Here is a 19179-nt window from a genome sequence, read left to right on the forward strand (position 1 = left end):
TTTTTCCACTATAAGCATTTTCAAACAAGTTATTAATCATAATTTATCAAAAGCCAATTCACATATATAAACCAAATCAAATTACTATCACATCTAGAACTTTTTAAGCAAACTATAATTAATAATGTCTAATTGAAACCATAAGTCACAAGTACAAAAATAAATTAAAATCCCACAAGTTGAGAGTATTAAGTACAAAATACAAAATATAATTACCATTTATTAAAAAAAGGTGTAGTGGTGAAATCCCACTACGGCATGAGTGTGTGGTGGTGTGTGCGCGTTTGTAAAAAAAAAAAAGGTGTAATGGATGCTACATATGCTACGTGCGTTATGACGTTGCATACGCTATGCATACAACCATACGCTACGACGCTACAGGGGATTTATGCTATTTACTAACGCTACATAGCGTCATAGCTACACTATGCTACGGGCGCTATTCAAAACATTACTGAATTAGAAGGACGACCAAAACGATAATGCCGAAGATAAAGATCCTCCTTTTTTTACATGAAGACAGTAAACTAACTTGAAGAATTTGAATGAAGAATGTATAACCCATCCTTCTCAAGTCCACCACCAAGCAGCTGTTTTGTCTCCAAATCCTGAAAGACACAATGATCATGTGAAAAATATTACGCTACAATTTTTAGATCCTTTGTAATCTGACTCACAGATTAGAGGCCAATAAGACAGACGACAAGGGAACAATGGTGAAGCCGAAATAGTACCATTTTCCTTAATAGGTGTCAAGGTACCATTTGCTAACTTCACACAGCCTAAATGAGTATTTGAGGTAAACAAAGAAAAAGAAACAATTGTACCTATTATATGATTAGTAACCCCCGAATCAATTATCCAAGGAGTGGACTCAGAAGCAGTGTAGAGAGCAGTGAATGTATTACTTTTTTGAGGCAAAGATGTAATTGGAGAGCAGGAGAGGTCATGTTCTAGGTGGTGTTCGTTAGTAATGCATCATACTCACTATTTGAGAGATGGACCACATCCTCAATTGGTGGAACCATGGTGACTTTGCCAATGGAGCCATTTCCTTAACAATACTTGGAAAATATTTATCATATGTAGTAGTTGAATTAGTAGAATGGCCTTGAGGTGGTCTACCACGAAGTACCTTGCGCCAGCGGCCATATTGACCACAATGAGTAACCAAACAGTTTGCACCATGCCCACGGCCAACACTACACATATCCCCATGGTCTGCATCTCATCCTCTTGTCTAGTAGCTCTACCTCTTCCAGTACTAACATTATCAAAATTTCCTAAATCCAATTGGTCGCAAGAGTGGATTTCTCAACCATGGTAGGTCCCATAGCCACGCGGCGCTTCTCATCCCTTGAGAGCAAAGCACAAACACTATTTAGGGTAGGTAGAGTAGGTGAACTAAGAATATGAGCCCGAATAGATTCAAAATCAGAACTAAGGCCCACCAACTTCTCGAATATCTTTTTTTTTTTTGAATGTGGTACAAGCAAATTAGATATCATTCGGGAATGATAATTCCTGCTACAAACCACTCATCTTAGCATATTAATTAGAAATTGAATGCTCTCTCTGTGTCAATAGTCCCAATCTTCTGGTAAATTAAAATTTGAGCCATATTATTATGATCGGCATACAATTTATGAACAGTCAACCAAATCTCACAGGTAACATATGATAAGAAAGGCCTTCACTAACTTCTGATTCCATAGATGCGCAGGTTATTTGATTTCCAATCTCCATAAGAAGGATCTGACATAGCAGGTTTTTTTTATTTTTTATTTTTTTATTTTTATTTTTTATTGCCATCTATATATAGCCTTTCTTTTTCTCCAATAAACATCTCAAACTGCTTTCGACTATTGAAGATAATTATTGGACTCAAGTTTTTCGGAATGAACAATAAATCTTTCCATCTTAGAGTTGATTGAATCCACACAATATAGATCAAAATGAAGGTAAAAAATAGTCAAATCTCAATTCATGAAAGCCAAGGGGAGAGAGAGAGAGAGAGAGAGAGAGAGAGAGAGAGAGAGAGAGAGAGAGATCTTACAACTGGATTTAAAAATCTGAAAGATAAGGATTACTGTACCCATATTTCAATCAATCAAACATTAATTGCAATCAATCAAACATTAATTGTCCAACCAACAATCAACATAAAAAAACCTTACCACATTGCAAATAGATTTCAACAATTCTAGAGGAAAAATTGTACAAAAAGTCTTGACAAACAAAAAAAATTGAAAAAATAATAATTCAGAACCTTGATTGAAAAAGTTTGTCTTGCAAAATCTTCTCACATAACTAAAAAAAAAGAAGCCGCAATTCTTAAGCCTCGAGAAAACTTCTGTTGCAATTCGAACCCCACCACAAATCTTAAGAAGCTTAAAAAATCTCTAGTTGTAGGTCCTCTCTTGAATCAAGTCAAATAAATTAGTGGGTAAAAAGCACCTATGACCTTCAAAACAAGATGAAAAATATGTATAAAAGAAGGAAAAAAGAAGAGTAAAGAAGAAGAGAGGAAAAATAACTATGCTTTTTGAGGAGAAAGATCAAGAGAAAAGAATAAAGAAAAAAAAACTTAAGAATAGTCTTCAGGCTCTGATGCCATGTAAAGTAATAAAGCTCTGAAAGAATAGAAAGACTAGTAGGGTTGGACGTCCAACCTTATTGTATTTATAAGACAAATGCAAATTACATAAAATATCCTTAAGTAAAAGGGCAAAATAGGAAATGAGAAAAAAAGCTAAGAAATAACATAAAACTAATAAAAGTAATAGGCCCAAAGGCCCAAAGGCCCACAGCCTGAACTAGGGGCCTACGGCAGGCCATATATAGTATAACACATCAATCCCAACATCCTCATTTCAGCTACAGATCCTATGAACATGTTATTCCTTAACTATTGAACAATCTGTCTATAAAGCATGGCTAGTCGTGGGGTTGGTTGTTGTATTTTATTTTATTTTATTTTATTTTATTTTTATTTGCCTTTTGTTTTTCTTTTGTTTATGTTGTTTGTTTTCTTGTTTTTTTTTTGTTTTGCTTTGGTTGAATAAAATCTTCATCTTTCAAATTTTTTTTTTTTTTTAAAGAAAAAAGAAAAAAAAGAAAAGAGCACGGTTGGTCTTATAGCTATCCTATAAAATCTCCCTTTTAGTTTGAGTAGTACACAATGATCCCTTTAAACTCCGGAGGCTCATCTCCAATTTCTTCTACCCAGCTTGAATTCTATGGGCAACGTCCTTCCCAATCTCTCCACTCTAATGAAGACCTACTGATTGGAGGTGGTCATTTTGGGAAACTTCTCAGTCAACAATATTAATTAATTCCTTCTTGTCACTCCAATTGTTACTAAAATTGCAATCCGTATTCTTTGTTTTAGTTTGATTAATTTTTAATACTTTAGATTCTAAAGCACCCTTAGATAAATATAGCTTTGTGCTTATGTCCTCCCTCATCTTGTCAATCAAAACTATCATTTGCAAATTACATACACCATGGGATATTTTCCTGTAAATGCCTCGTTGACTCATAAATAACTAATGCGAAGAGGTAAGGGCTCAATGCCGACCTTTGGTGTAAGCTATAGTATCGTCTTGAAGCTCTTCCCCCAAAAAAAAAAAAAAAAAAAAACCCACTGTATTAACACTCTAAGGACCCTATGTATGCTTTCTCAAGGTCAATAAATACCATGCGGAGATCATCCCTCCTTTACGTCAATTTCTCCATCAATTGTCTAAGTAGGAAATTAGCTTTAGCGGTAGACCTCCCAAGCATGAAAGAAAACCGATTTATGATACATTCATCTCATGCCTTGGTCTTTGCTCAATCACTCTCTCCCAAAATTTCATGATATGGCTCATAAGTTTAAGCCCACAATAGTTAGTGAATCTTTCTAGGTCTCCTTTATTCTTATAAATAGGTTCCACTATACTTTTCCTCCATTTTCCAAGCATTTTCTTTGATCTTGCAATCTTATTGAGCAAAACACTCAACCAAAATAACTCGGTATCTCTCATACACTTCCAAACCTCCATTGGTTCACCATCTGGTCTTGATTGGGCTCCAAACCTCTGTTAGCCATTAGGGCCTTCCAAACCTCTTAAGGGAAGGGAACAAAAGGATGTTTGACAAAGAGGTAGTTTTGGTGGAACCACTTAAAATAGATTCATTGCTCCAGCTCAGAATACAATTAATCCAGCATGGGCTACTTGAGCTCCGAGTAGTTTACCAGACAAATTGATAAGTAGGACATTTCTGGCCCACCAAGCGAACCTGGTGGTTTCCTGGTCACAATCAGCCAAAGAGAAAGTTCCATGGAAGGGCGTTTCCACGGGGTAGAACCTCCTCAAGGAATATAAAGTTTTCATGAGGCTGATTTGGAGCCACCATCCAAGCACGAATACCTTCGTTTAAGAGAATATTTTTGTTGTAAAAAGTCTCAAATTCAGGATCTTCTGCTGCATGGATTTCCTGGGAAATGAAGTCATAGGCATGTAGGATCTAAGCTAGAACGACTACTCCTAGGTCTCCTTTATTCTTATAAATAGGTGCCACGCTACTTTTCCTCCATTTGCCAGGCATTTTCTTTGATCTTGCAATGGTAATTTGCAAAACACTCAACCAAAGTATACCGTTATCTCTCATACACTTCCAAATCTATTGGTTCACCATCTGGTCTTGATTGGGCTCCAAACCTCTAAGGGAAAGGCACAGAAGGGTGTGTGATGAAAACATAGTTTTGGTGGATTCTATCAAGGGAAAATCATTTCTATGGTCATTGATTGGGCTCTAGTTAGGGCTGAGTTCCAGGGACTTTTGTACTCGGATTCGTTGCAAGATTGAAATGGTGAGTTTCAGCACCGGAGTTTTTCTTGGGAGTTTATTTCCATGGCTTTGTAGGGGTCATCCATGTTTTGGTGTGTGCACCTTGATGGCATATGCATATATATGCTCATATATATCCCTGGTTGTATTGGATTCTCATACTGCTTTGTCTAGAAAAATTTGCTGTTTACGTCTTGAAATGAGTCATGATTTGACTTTGTGGATTCACGACCAAGATAAAGTTGGAGTCATATTAATCATATTTTTGAGAGGTTGAGAAATGCTATAATGATGCATTCCTCATAGAAGTTCAATTAAGTGCCATACCAGCTGTACATGCGGAAAAACATCTACGGTGAATTTGGTGGTCAAGATTTGATCTGGTGGCCACCACATGATGGGCTGCAGTTCAAAGGATCATATCGACTGGACAACTCTGATCATCTGATTGCTAATACATAGTGTCTGTTCTGGCATCAACTTCACAGAATTCAAAGTGCATGGATCAAAGTAGCATTCTTCAAATTATTTATGTTGCTGTTGTGGTATCAATGAAACTTTGAGGCATGCTCTATCATTATTCTACATGCATATATCATGTGGATATCATGTTTTTGTCAGCTTGCTCAGCTTTTCACCTGCCTTTTCATGTTTGTCCCTAACATCTCAAAGGAAAGATTGATGACTTGATTTAGTTTCTGTTAATGGTTTAATGCAGATTGGGTGCCACCCCCATAATGGAACTGATGATTGCAGCAGGAAAGGCAGTTCCTCAGTTGCAGCTGGAACATGGACTGGCAGTTGACAGAGTGTATACAGGATCCTTTATGACTTCTCTTGATATGGCAGGTTGGTTCCTGTAGGATGCTTTCATCCAATCTTAGTGTCTAGCCTAGGTTGTGTTCATATGATAGGTGCAGTCCGAAATCTTTTTGTTGGGACCCGCCCGAAAGGCTGTAAATTTTCTCGTATCTATGAAATCTCAGTGGCATGAGCCCACTTTTTTTTTTTTTTTTAATAAAAGTTGGTTCCTGTAGGGAGTCATTTTCTGCTTTAAAGTGGTTAAAGTTTCATACTCTATTTGTTCTTTGCAGGATTCTCAATTTCTGTTATGAGGGCAGATCAAGGGATTTTGCAGCGGTTGGATGCCCCAACTAAAGCTCCGTACTGGCCTGTGGGCGTTGATGGTATGAAATAGGGTAGCAGCAGCTTTGTTTTCCCTCCCTTTCCCGTTCAATGAAAGATTGTCACAGTTGGAACTTCTATTGATGTAAATAGAACTGTGAAATAGCCATGATATTTCCTTCAGTCAATACTAACCAACCATATTTCATTCGGCAGGAATGTATGAGTTATATGATCTGATGCACCCACCGTGAATAGACCATGCCCGCGAAATTCCTCAGTTTGAAAACTTGTAGTTTTTCCTTATTCGTCATTGACCTGCTTTCCGGTGAATGTGGAGGGTTGTTCTATTCTTTTTCTTAACTGTTTGTGGGTTACCAATCAAAACATTAGGAGTGTCTCATCATGGAAAATTTTGCAGTATGGTGTATCTGCGGTGGGACCCATTAGAGAAATGGTCTGGATCACCATGGAGATTCAAAGCTCAATGATACTATGCAAATCCTTGTGTTAGGGTCATATAATTCCTCTACTATCCTATCTGATACAGAGTCCAGTGTTGCAATTTGATCCTTTTATACATGTATTTATTCAGTTTCTTCTTTTATGGATGACAAAACATTTCATAATGGCCCTATGGAAAAAAAAAAAAAAGAAGACTAAACAGAGCTTAACAAGTTGCTTTAAACCTGCAGGAAATCATCCGCCCGCTAAGATTCCTGTTCCAGTTCCACCATCTCGTTCACCAAGGAGTGAGGAGGTAACAATTGAAGGATTGATTTGTTTATGAAGGAATTTAATTCATCTGTGAGCATCATCTTGTATTTAACAACCTAGATTTCGTATTTTCTTATCCTTTATGCCATGTAAGGGAATGTTTGGGTGTTCCCACTTCCCTATGTAAGGGAATGTTTGGGTGTTCCCACTTCCCTATGTGGATGGGATCTGCCGCACCAGAATAAACAATGCTAGAAAAACTTGTTATTCTGGGCAGAAAGCTGGAAAGCAGGAGCCCACGGAGTGCGGGTTTCGTTTTCCATGCAGCCTAAACAGAAAATGTATTGTCTCTGCCGTGAAAGCCCCACTAACTATGATTAAGCAAAACACCCAATGCTAGGGCTGTGATTTGATGCACTCTTAAATTGGATTTCAGTGATTGATTCGATATAGAAGAAATGACTAAATTCTCTTTACCTTGCGATTCATAAGGACCTTCACGCGGGTTACTTTCAAATTTGATTTGAAAGGAATGTATAATGTAGGGGCATTTTCACACCGGGCTCGAGTGGGGTTGCCTGTGGGATGCAGGGGCACACTCGGGGTGGGCGGGGCCCACGGGGGAGGTCTCGTGTTTGAGACTCCTCACTGGGGGTGATTAATGTACATTTCACACCGGGCTTGAGTGGGGTAACTTGTGGGATGCGGGGACACACTCGGGGTGGGCGGCCTGTGTGAGGCGGTACCTATGTGATTTGGGGCCCACGAGGGGGGTTCGGCTGAGGTCTTAACCCATGAGATGTGGGGCCTGGGCTATTAGATAAATGGATTAATTCGCCATGCTCTAACAGTTCAAGCTTTTAGATCAAGTGGTTAATTGTCCTGCATCAATGTAACTTAAATTTTAGAGCACCTTCATCTTTATGATTACTAAATAGGTTTACTACCATTTGATCATTTTATTTCTAAGCCAATTATTTCCATTCAACTAAAACGTACATCCAAATGCAGTTTCATAGTTGTCATAATGAGTTTTCAACTCCTACTTGAAAGGTAACATGATTGCATTTTAGAGACCAGTGCAATTTAAATTCCAAGTTAATTTAAGGAGGGCCATTTCCACTATATTAGACTGACAGTCGTATTTCATTCAATTGTCTATCCACATGCAGTTCAAATTTTATTGTTGCTAATTGATTTGTTTCTCTTTTTTCTATTCCTTTCTTTTAATGATATCTCATTAGACATGATCATCTCATATTTGGTGTTGGATAGGCACTAAGTCGACCTCAAGAGCTGAATGAACAAGGTTACATTCTTGAGGCTGCTATTGAAGCGGCAACAAATGCAATTGTCAATCTTAAAGATAGTTTAAATGAATGGGATAGCAAAGTAGGTGATGGCGACTGCGGTTCGACAGTGAGTTTCCCATCCTAAGATTATCAATGAAGTGTCATGTTTCTTAGACATTATATTCGAAATTTGATCGATACTTGTGCCTTTACAGATGTTTAGAGGTGCAACGGCTATTCTTGAGGACATGAGGAAACAGTAAGTTCGCTTTTCAGTTGTTAGGTTTTCGCATTCCTACATTGACCTGTGGAACTTTGGGCAAAGGAAATGAACTCCTAATGTGGTGCAATCACAATTTTATAACATTGGGTGATGTAGGACAGCCTAATCCAACCCTCAGCAGAACTAGAACTAAATAATTTAGGAAACAATTTTTTCAAATATGGAAAGGATAAATGTCCCAAACGAAAGTGCCAATGAAACAGTTGGTCTTTATTGCTACTACTGAAACTACGAATAGTATTGCAGGATTGATGTGCCCTAGGCTGAGCTAACAGAGTCTCAAGAAGGTATAAGCCGTTAGATTCCCGGTCACTCCCAATAGTCGTCCTCGAATGTAGATCTTGGAACACACAATGAGTGGGAAAAAAGTTACATTACAATTCAAGGATTTTCTGATACTGCTAATGGACAACAAGTTAGAGGTGAGGTTTGGGACATCTAACACAGAAGAAAGGGATAAATTGGGATAAATAGAGACATTTCCCTTTCTGGCAATAGAAGAAAACGAACCATTATCAAGTTTATTTTTTATTTTTTTTCTTTTCTAGAACAAATAGAGTAACTAGGAAAAAACAGATGACAGACTGGTCATGTGATGTGAGGCAACAAAATCAATGATCCATGATGGAGAAGTGGAGGGAGAAAATGCATCGGGGTGGAGTGCAGAAGCACATATGCCTGTGTGAGCAAAAGCTAAGGTAGATGAATTTTCCAACTATTATACTTTATGGCACAGGTGCTCCAACTCATCTTCTGACACCTAGACCATCCTAGGTGAGGGATTAGCCCCCATAGGGGTTTTAATAGGAGTAGACTGTGAGCTGGTAGTGGTGATGCCAGTGGATGTGGACCCTTCTGTAGTAGACGTTGTGTTGGCTGCAGGTGTACCCCTCTTACGATTTTTTTTACACGCACTCACACCCCACGCACACCCACACCCACACCCACACACACCACAGTGGGATTTCACCATGATGGGTAAGAACCCATGACTTCGTGTTGAAACTCTTGTGAGTCTACCACCGAGGCACGAGTAAGGACCCAACCCCTCTTACGATTGTATCTGGGTGGCCGACCTACAATTTCCCAACAATGCTCTCTGTCATACTTGGTCTTTTCACGGTGTGCACTTTAAATCGTTTTTCTCCTTGATAGGCCTCTTATCACCTCCCTTATCTGTCCTATGGAAACCAACACGCGATGCAAGGGCTGATTTCTCTACAGTCATATTATTATATTGTTGTGCTGAAGCCAACCTACTCTCCTCGCTTTGGACGTATGCGTATACCTTACTCAAAGAGGGCAATTGATCTTGTCCAAGTAAATGTACTCTGATCAACTTGAATTCTGGATTCAGACCAACTAGAAAATCGATAATGCGATTCCTCTCTGCCATCCTCTTATACATTACAACATCTTTAGTGTGTACTAGTTCATATGGATCATGGAAATCCAACTCTTCTCAGATACGCCTCAAAGTTGCATAGTAGGCTGCCAAAGTTTTCTCCCCTTGTTGAAGATGAGCAATGTCTTGTCGTAGTTTATAAATCTGAGCAAAGTTCTGCACCTGAGAATAAGTTTGGGCTGCAATATCCCAATATCTTTGGCAGTCTTCAGAAACATAAACCCCTTACTCACATCTGGATCCATAGAATTGACCAAAAAGGCAATAATCGACAAATTCTCTGCTTCCCACTTATCATGAGAGGCATCAGTGATTGCTGATTCCTTTGTTTTTCCTGTTAGATATCCAAGTTTGCCTCTTCCCCTGATAAACATCGTCACGGCTTGTGACCATTGTAAATAATTGGGGCCACTTAATTTCACCATCATCATTTGTATTCCCAAATTATACAGGGATGAACCTCCAATGGAATTTGAATTAACTTCGGTATTATTGTTGTTCGACATCCTTGCAGATGAACAACATCAATTTTAACTGTCAAAAAAGGTTTCTTTATTTTAAACGATGCATCTGGGCTCTTCTTGGTCAATTGATCCCCACAAATTACCTCGAAAGACAACTAAGAGGTGTTTACACAACCAGATATTTCAAAAAATTGTCAGATTAGTGTGGAAGTAGAGCATATATGAATCCGATCTGTTCCATATACCTCCAACAAAAGACATCCAAAAACCCTGGGTGATGTCACTTCCCAGGGTAGAAAAATTGGGATTTCTCTCTCTACAGTGATCCGATCAACACGAGGCCACTTCTATAACTCCAATAAAAAAAAAATTGAACCAAACAATACTAACCTTGATTCTGAAAATTACCTTGTAGGATCGTAGCCATCCAATTTGTGCCGAAACCCTCGTTTTTAAGAGTTTTTGTGGTCTGCCTTGAAACACCACCAAATGGCTTTAAAAAGTCTGCAAAAATCACCAAAAAACTATGATAAATCAAAACAATCCAGGCGGTGGTGGTTTTGTTCCGATTTCACCACCCTAACCGTATGGTCACTGATGTCGGCAGTACAGTCAAATGACATCAACACTTGCAGACAACACTTTGAGTTGCCTTTGATCCTCCTCTATTAAACCCCTATGACGATCTTGATTCTCTGACATCAAGATGAAAGATTAAAAACCCTTGAATGGAGAGATAAGAAGAAAATGAAGAGAATGGGGAAAATGAGAAAACGTGAATACTCTCTCACGTCCCCTCCTTATTTTATTAGAAAAGTCTTATTATAAGAAAATGACATAAATACCCTCACACATGTTCACCTACTGACTTAAACAAATACACCCAAAATACCCTTACAACTCAACAAACATCACTAGACTACGATAGTGTCAGGCAGAGTGCTTTGTGCACCAATGCTGACCGCCAGGGTTAGGTACTGTTTATGTAGTTTGGAGCCTCAATGCATTAGGTGTTGATGGTTAGGATGTAGTACTGTTCATATAGCATTGAGCCTACTTCAGTTTTTGTTATTGTGTTAGGTGCAGAGTTGCCTTGCACCACTCTCTCCTCGGGGGTTTTGAGGTCTGCACCTCCTGACTCTTAGAGATGGTGCCTTGAGGGAAATTCCTTAGGCACTAGAGCTCGGGGAGGTGTTTGGGGAAGCTAAGTTGGATGTCATTCCTTGGGTTATGTCTCTTTCACCCTTTTCTTCTTGCCTTGTTGCTATCTTTCTTGTTGGTCTTGTTTTTAATTTTTTTTGTGAGGAATTCTTTTCTTCCCTTTCTAATAAAATTGATATGATTTTACAATAAAAGAAAAAAGAAAAAAGATGCGTTAAATACGACTTCCGAAATTTTTTATTTACTAATTGTACAAATTGTTCCGTTTAAACCAATCAAATTCAACACCATTGGGCTATGTCTCTTTCACCCTTTTCTTCTTGCTTTGCTGCATGTCTTTCTTGTTGGTATTCTTTGTAATTTTTTGTGAGGAATTCTCTTCCTCCATTTCTAATAAAATTGATGTGATTTCAACAAAAAAAAAAAGAAAAAGAGAGAGAGCAAAAGGAAGAAAAAAAAGAAGAAAAAGGGTTAAACACGATTTCCGCAAAATTATATTTAGTAATTGTACAAACTGTTCCATTTAAACCAATCAAATTCAGCACCATTGGGGGGGATAAGGCAATTGAGCAAAAGCAAGTTATGTGCACTAAACCATCCATTGATCAAACTAGTAATCAAGTAGTCATTAATCAAACCATTCATAAACTTTCTAAACTAATAATTAATCAAAAGCTAAAGATACTGTCTTTCAAAGTAGTCAGGAGTTTTTAAAAACTAGATACTGTCTTTCAAAATAGTCAGGAGTTTTTAAAAACTAGGCCCCTACTCCTCAATCCCAATTGCCATAATAAAAACAAATTTCATTTTACTTCATCAAAACAGAACCTCAAGTTTCTCTCAAGAAGTCCAATGCAGTTATCTTGAGACCATAAGGTGCGTTTGGTTGCACCAAATATCACGAAGTTCCTGATTAATCAATCTAATTTGGTGCGAAACTTCGTGAAAAATCTAAAAAATTGGGAGAAGAGGTACTTCTCATAAATAAAAGGTTTGATTTTTCGTTGCATGATCCTTCTAATTAGTTGCCACCCTCTTTGAAACGCTCTTTAGACTCTTACCATCCCAAGTTCTTGCTCTCGCTTCCGGTCTGTTTATACTTGACAACTTTTTAAAACATCCGCTTCCTTGCATCCACACCTGCATTTGTTGCTGCTTCACTTCATGCTTCATGCTTCATGCAACTATGCTGACCTAAATAAATGGGAGAATTTTTTAAAAGGGAGTTTAGAGGGTTTATGATGAATGCAGGGGAATATGATGCAACTTTCCTCTGAAGTTTTTTAATGATAAAATTCAATAAGTATTGATATAAATTTCTTTAAATATATGTAATGCATGGGCATTTTCACACCGGGCTTGAGTGGGGTGGCTTGTGGGATGTAGGGGCACGCTCGGGGTGGGCGGCCTGTGTGAGGCAGGCCCCACCCGTGTGAGGCGGGTGGCTTGTGTGAAGTGGAACCCATGTGAAGTGAGGCCCACGTGGGGGGTTTGGCCAAGGACCTAAACCCATGAAATGTGGGGCTTGGGCTATGAGATAAGTGGATTGATTCGCCATGTTCTATCAGTTTGAGCTTTTAGAGCAAGTGGTTAATTGTCCTGCATCAAAGTTGTATCAGAGCGGGAGGTTTGGTGTTTGAGACTCCTCACTGGGGATGATTAATAGGCACACATGGGGTGGGGGGCCCATGTGAGGCGGGCCTCACCCGTGTGAGGTGGAACCCATGTGAAGTGGGCCTCATGAGGGGGGTCAGCCAAGGACCTAAACCCATGAGAATTGGGGCCTGGGCTATGAGATAAAGGGATTGATTCGCCATGCTCTATCAGTTTGAGTTTTTAGAGCAAGTGGTTAATTGTACTGCATCAAAGTGGTATCAGAGCGGGAGGTCTGGTGTTCGAGACTCTTCACTGGGGGTGATTAATGCAGGGGCACACTTGGGGTGGGTCGCCCGTGTGAGGCAGGCCTCACCCATGTGAGGCAGGTAACTCGTGTGAAGTGGAACCCATGTGAAGTGGGGCCCATGAGGGGGGTTCGGCCAAGGACCTAAACCCATGAGATGTGGGGCCTAGGCTATGAGATAAAGGGATTGATTTGCCATGCTCTATCAGTTCGAGTTTTTTAGAGTAAGTGGTTAATTGTCCTGCATCAATATGGATGTTTGAAGGAGCACACATTCCAAACTCTAGAACTTGGGTCTGGAGTAGATCTTTTTGAATGCATCTAACCAGCTCAAACATCCATTTGATATTAAAAGTTGAATTTTATGACATCAAAGGAAATTGTTATTGACATGGCAATTAGAGCCTGAACACAAGGATGAACTTTGGGGTGGAGTTTGAGAAGAATAATAAGTAGAATAAAAACTGAAAATATGCAAGCGGCTTTAAGATGCAATATGGAGTCGCTTTCCTTAGGACTGTATTTGCTCCCACTATGGATTGAGTCTGAGTTTGCTTATCTGGTTTACCAACAACTTGTCCCCAGGATATAATGAAGCATAGTTTTCTGTGACCGATCGACAACGAATGGTATTGGTGATTAATCTTGAACACTCTTGCAACAAATCTGACAGAAAGAATGAATATTATGTTTCTGCAGCGACAAAGATATTGTACAGAAGAAAAAAAACAATGAAAATTGTTTACTTTGAAAATTGAAAGTTGCTTTGTTTACTTTGAAAATTGTTTTCTTACTGAAAGATGGCCCTAAAAAGTTGGTTTGATGATGCCATTTTGCTGCCAAAGGCCAAGGTTCGGAACCCCACAAGGATAGTGCAAACCACCATTCGCAGGCGCACACATACACGCGCGGCGTAGGCAATGGGCTGTAGAGCTGCTTGGGCACCTTTGACGCACTTTGCACTTCGCACATAAAATGGCCTCATCAGTGTGATTTTCTGGTTGTGGCCATCCACGAAGAGCTCTACAATTTGGATGGTTTGGATTGTATATATGCCATGTGCATGGTGGATGGGACACCACAGATTATAGTGTGGTGGAAACTATCATCCAAGTGGGATTAATGCATCCAAGCATTTTTTTAATTTTTTAATTTTTTAAATCTTTCTTGGACACTGAGAGACGATGAAAAAGTAAATCAATGGACAGAAGACATCTTGAAAATGGATGGAAAAACATACAATGCACGGGTAGTTAAAAATAGGTGACATCTTTACCATCAGTATCCGGTACTTCAATTCTATGTGTAAAATCCAAACCCATGATATGGTTCTTTAAGTTAAGCTCATAACTCCATTTGATTGTATTGTGATGGGGACATCAGGCTCACACGCGCACGCACACCACCCCCCACGCACATACGCAAGGAAAAAGAGGGCCCCACCGTCGATCTGGTTCGATGACGACGTCCAGAGAGGGCCTCCTAGTTAGAAGACGGAGTTTTGGTTCAAGAGAGTGGGCCTGATAGTCAAGTAAAGCCCATCATGGCATCTCATGATCGTGACCCACTAATCGGATTAAGTTCATATTTTAGGTTTTGAAATTTATGTTATTTAGAACATCATGAACGCTTTAGATTTATTTGATTAGTTTTTATTTTGGTTTACTTCATTGCCAAGTAATAGGTTGTGCACATGGCGCGAGTTTTGAGGTATAGGTTTTTCTTATAAATAGGCACCCCTTGTAATTCTTTTTATTCATTGAAGTTTAATAAAAATTCCTGCAAGTTGTTTTCTACTCTCTGAGTTTTTGAGTTGTGGAAAAATTCAAGTGGGTGTGAAGCCCTCTCTTTTCGAAGGGCTAACTACCGTAGTGCGAAGCCACATCTATCCCCATCCGCCCTATCCTCTATCATCCATATTTTCCCACTTTTACAATTATCCTCGTTTCAAATCCACCAGTTTTTACAGCAGATCATCTCCCTACAACCAGTGTCCAGAATCTGGCCCTGCAGGAGGGCTGAAACTTTGGCGGTGCGTGACTTTGGCGGAGCACCACGCACAGACTGCAATTCGGATCAACGTGAAACTTTGGGATTTTGAAGCCCAGGCCTGGCCGATCAGCGCCTAGAGGGCGAATTTTGGGTACGTGGGCCCCACACACGTGCGGCCGGCCACCAGCGCACATGCGTCAGGTCCCAACCGTTGTCCGCACGCGGAGGTTGTCATTTGGTTCAGGTTTCCTTTTTCTTTTACTCTCTCATACTTGTTTTTATAAACCCTAACTCTATATTGCCCTAAATCCCCAATTTCTATCCCTTTTCTCACCCTAGGGTTCTCTGAATTGGAATTGGTGAATCCCTTGGATTAGGGACTGGTTACTGTGTATGTGTGGATGATTTCTATTTCCTTTTGAGCATCGTTTGGTCCATAATTTTACTAATCCAGTCCTAGCCTTTGTAGGCCTGGACCCGCACAGATTCCCCTTGTTTGAATGTTTGGACTTTTGTGTGGAATGTGGAATTTTTATGTTATTGTTTTTGAACTAGTATGATCTAAAGCCTGAAATCTTGCATATCATATTTAAATTTCATGTCCTGCATCATATTGTGTCATCTTGTAAAATGGTTAGATTAAAAGCATGAAAAGCTATCACAAAAAGTACAGTGGTGTTTTACCTTGAAAATGGCTTTTGCCCCCTTATATGTGCATCATGAAAGACATTAAGAGGCAATGCAATGTGGTTTAATTGAACTTCTTTGAAATTAATCTTCCAAATCAACAAAACTTCAGATTTCACTGATTTGAAATACCATCTATGGATGTGCATATAGATTTAATCTTATTTCAGAATATGTTAGTTCAATAAATTTACATGAAACTTGTAGGTTCCTACTAATATCAATTCAAATGCTTCAGTTTTCAATTGAGACACTTTTGTTTCCATGTTATGCTGTTTTCCTATCTGCAAATTACTTGTCTTAATCAGAGTTTTCTGCTTCACAGTTATCCTCTCAATGATGCTGCAGAAACGGTCAATGAAATTGGAGCTTCAATCCGTAGGGTGATGGGAGGCACAAGTGGGATCATGTACTGTGTTTTCCTTCTTTATTAGTTGATTAAATTTTGAGTTCTGTCTTCATTGATTTTCTAGCTGGTCTACCTGTATCCAGACATCACAAGTGGAATCAGATTCAGGTCCTGTTGGGTCTAGTTCCAATCACAACTTACCAATTGGAATAAGCTTTAGATCTGGAATCAGATCCAGACGTGTTCGGCCTGGATCTGGGTTTGGGTCCATACAGTTCAATAAAGGGCAAAACTATGAAAAATCATATACTTAGCCACCCCAGCCCAATTCTTAATTGGTCCCGAATCTGCCATCCTCAATCTGACCCAATACTTAGTTGGACCCGAAATCTGGATCCGGGCCCATTGAAATTGGGTTGGGTATTTTGGGTATCCATGGATCCGAGTACCCAATTGACATCCATAGGTATGGGGGTTTATTTGATGAGAATTTTTATGATTCTGGACCCGAGGATTTGCAATGCATTGAATCTGGACATGGGGGCCCGTTGCTTGGTGTCGCAGACCATCATCTGATGAACCTCCACCAATGGTACTCCAAAGATCTCTCTGATGGTAGAAGACTAGTCCTTTGACTTATGGCTTGCAAGTGGACAGTTAAGGGAAAGAAAACTGTAGTAATCGTCAAATTTCAAGCAAGGACGACCAAAGATTTATTGCTTGTATATTTCTATCTGATGAGACATACAGAGCATGGCCTATCTGATATGTGACCATCATATCAAGTCTGTATTACCAACCCATAAGAGGATACTAGGGGATCATGTAATTCCTCGTATATGATGATGCGGTTGAGTTTTCTCTTTGCCGTCATCGGTAAACCTCACAATCTTCTTGTGCCCAGATATGATATATTCTGCAAGGCATCATATGCAAAGCTGAAAGGAACAGACCCATCAGCCATTTCGCCCAAACAATGTGAGATTCTTGTGTTTAAAATAATCACATTAATGTCTTCACCCAATTGTGATTTCTCAAAGAAGACTTTTCTTGGAACAGGGGCTGATGCTTTTGAAGCATCCATAGCTGCAGTCAGCAAGTATGGAGGTGCCATCGCCGGTTACCGCACATTGTTGGATGCTCTTATTCCAGCATCGGCAGTTCTTCAAGAAGTGAGTAAACCACCACAGTTGTGTTTCCGTTTCTAGGAGCTGCTATGCTTTTAAACCTTTCGCTGACTCAGCTTCATGAACAGAGGTTAGATGCAGGGGATGATCCTGTGACTGCTTTTGTTGTTTCATCAGAAGCGGCATTGAGTGGTGCAGAGGCTACCAAACACATGCAGCCACAGGTATGGAGTCAATGGTGTCATATCTGTCCTAGATTTTCTTACTTTCTAGGAAAGAAATCTTCAAAGAGAATCTTTCTGCATCTGTTGGTTCTACAATTTATAATGTTTCCCAATCAGATAGATACAATGTTAGAATTTTCTGCTTAATAAAGAGGTAGATAAATGAGGACATTCTTGTGGCAAGAATGCAAGTATGGTACACGTGTGATATCTGGCTCGTTCATCAGGCAGGCCCCATTGAACACCAGTCGGTGTGTCAGTTGTATGATGAACGTGGACTGCACACTAATCTGTTTTTACTGTCCATTGCACATGTAGGCGGGCCAGCTTTTTTTTTTTTCCATGCTTGGGTATGTTCAAAGATGGGGCCACATGAAGAATGGCCTAGATGCCACAATACGTGTGCCCCAATTGCAAGTGTGCTGTCAAGAGGATCCTTGATCCTGTGTAGATGTATCTTCATTAGGTCATTAAAGTGGGATCATGCAGACAAGCACTCATCATGTTCTTCTGGTGCAATAAATTCAATCAACCGTCTAAATCTTTTGGTTGGAACCTCATCGGATGTGAGGAGTGTTTAGTGTATACATCATCAGACATGGGGAATGCCACCCACTTTTTTTTTCCACACCACAGGCTTCAATCTTTCAATGATGATGGGATGGTTTTGATAAATGCTTGCATAGAAAACAAGACATGTAGAAGTGCTTGCATCTGTAAATCCCTTGCAGAAAAGATTCGCATATTCGATAGCTCATTCATCAGTCATTTAAAAATGATCCCAGAACACACGTCAATGTTGGTTTGTGTAACTGACAACGGTTTTGACAACTACACAGGCGGGCCGTTCATCATATGTAACTGGAGAGATCCTTGCATCAGTCCCTGACCCAGGAGCCATGGCTGCTGCAGCATGGTATAGAGCTGCAGCCCTTGCTGTTAAGAACAAAAGACAAGCTTTGTAAACTAACACATCATCAACAGCAGCTAGCTTTAGTGTTCGGCCCACTACAATTCCATACATGACCCCAGTGATTTTGAGAATTTTTTTTTTCTTTTTCTTTTTTGGTTGTGACTGCGGAACTTGATTGGTTTTCCGCCCATGCTTTGCATGAGCTGAGAAAGCGTTTCATCTAGTTCATTCCGACATGTTATAAAATGATGTAAAGAAGAATGGTTGAGGATCGGACTCTTTTCATGAATAAAGCTCTTAAAATCTGATCATTACAATGTATTTTTGTTAGACTTACAAACTGCTGATCTCTTTTGTAGTAAAAGTGGGGAAGGACACCGTGATGATATATGTTTGTGGTGAATGGTGATTGATGGGTGATTTCTTTCGATGCTATGGTGGACCAAATGAGCTGACCCCACTGTACATTCGGCCTTCAATAGATGATTAATTCTTCTTCTTTTCCCTTTTCTTTTTCTTATTCATTTTCTATTTTTGGGTCAGGCCTGGCAGAATGTTATACAGTATTGTTAGGGTTTCAAGCCTACATGATTGGGCCGGTATTTATGGGATCCAAACCGGTGTTTATGCCATCCCATGCACCGAAATCCACCAGATTTGGAAATCATAGCTGTATGCTAATATTGACCTTTGTTTTAAGTAGA

At 39.5% G+C, this 19179-nt stretch overlaps 1 protein-coding gene across 2 annotated transcripts in view; it reads left to right on the forward strand.

The window, feature by feature from the left end:
* The window catches only part of LOC131251610 (putative 3,4-dihydroxy-2-butanone kinase), a 32556-nt gene extending 13760 nt beyond the window's left edge, over positions 1-18796 (forward strand). For both annotated transcript variants that reach the window (XM_058252446.1, XM_058252447.1), the window contains 10 exons: positions 5555-5685; positions 5931-6023; positions 6657-6721; positions 7954-8097; positions 8186-8229; positions 16188-16271; positions 17116-17189; positions 17271-17383; positions 17467-17562; positions 18402-18796. In XM_058252446.1, the coding sequence (XP_058108429.1) occupies positions 5555-5685; positions 5931-6023; positions 6657-6721; positions 7954-8097; positions 8186-8229; positions 16188-16271; positions 17116-17189; positions 17271-17383; positions 17467-17562; positions 18402-18527 (970 nt within the window). In that variant the 3' untranslated portion in view covers positions 18528-18796. The remainder of the gene's footprint in view (positions 1-5554; positions 5686-5930; positions 6024-6656; positions 6722-7953; positions 8098-8185; positions 8230-16187; positions 16272-17115; positions 17190-17270; positions 17384-17466; positions 17563-18401) is intronic.
* The last annotated feature ends 383 nt before the right edge of the window (positions 18797-19179 follow it).

This window comes from Magnolia sinica, chromosome 7 (genome assembly GCF_029962835.1).
Source record: "Magnolia sinica isolate HGM2019 chromosome 7, MsV1, whole genome shotgun sequence".
In the NCBI taxonomy this organism is placed as follows: domain Eukaryota; kingdom Viridiplantae; phylum Streptophyta; class Magnoliopsida; order Magnoliales; family Magnoliaceae; genus Magnolia; species Magnolia sinica.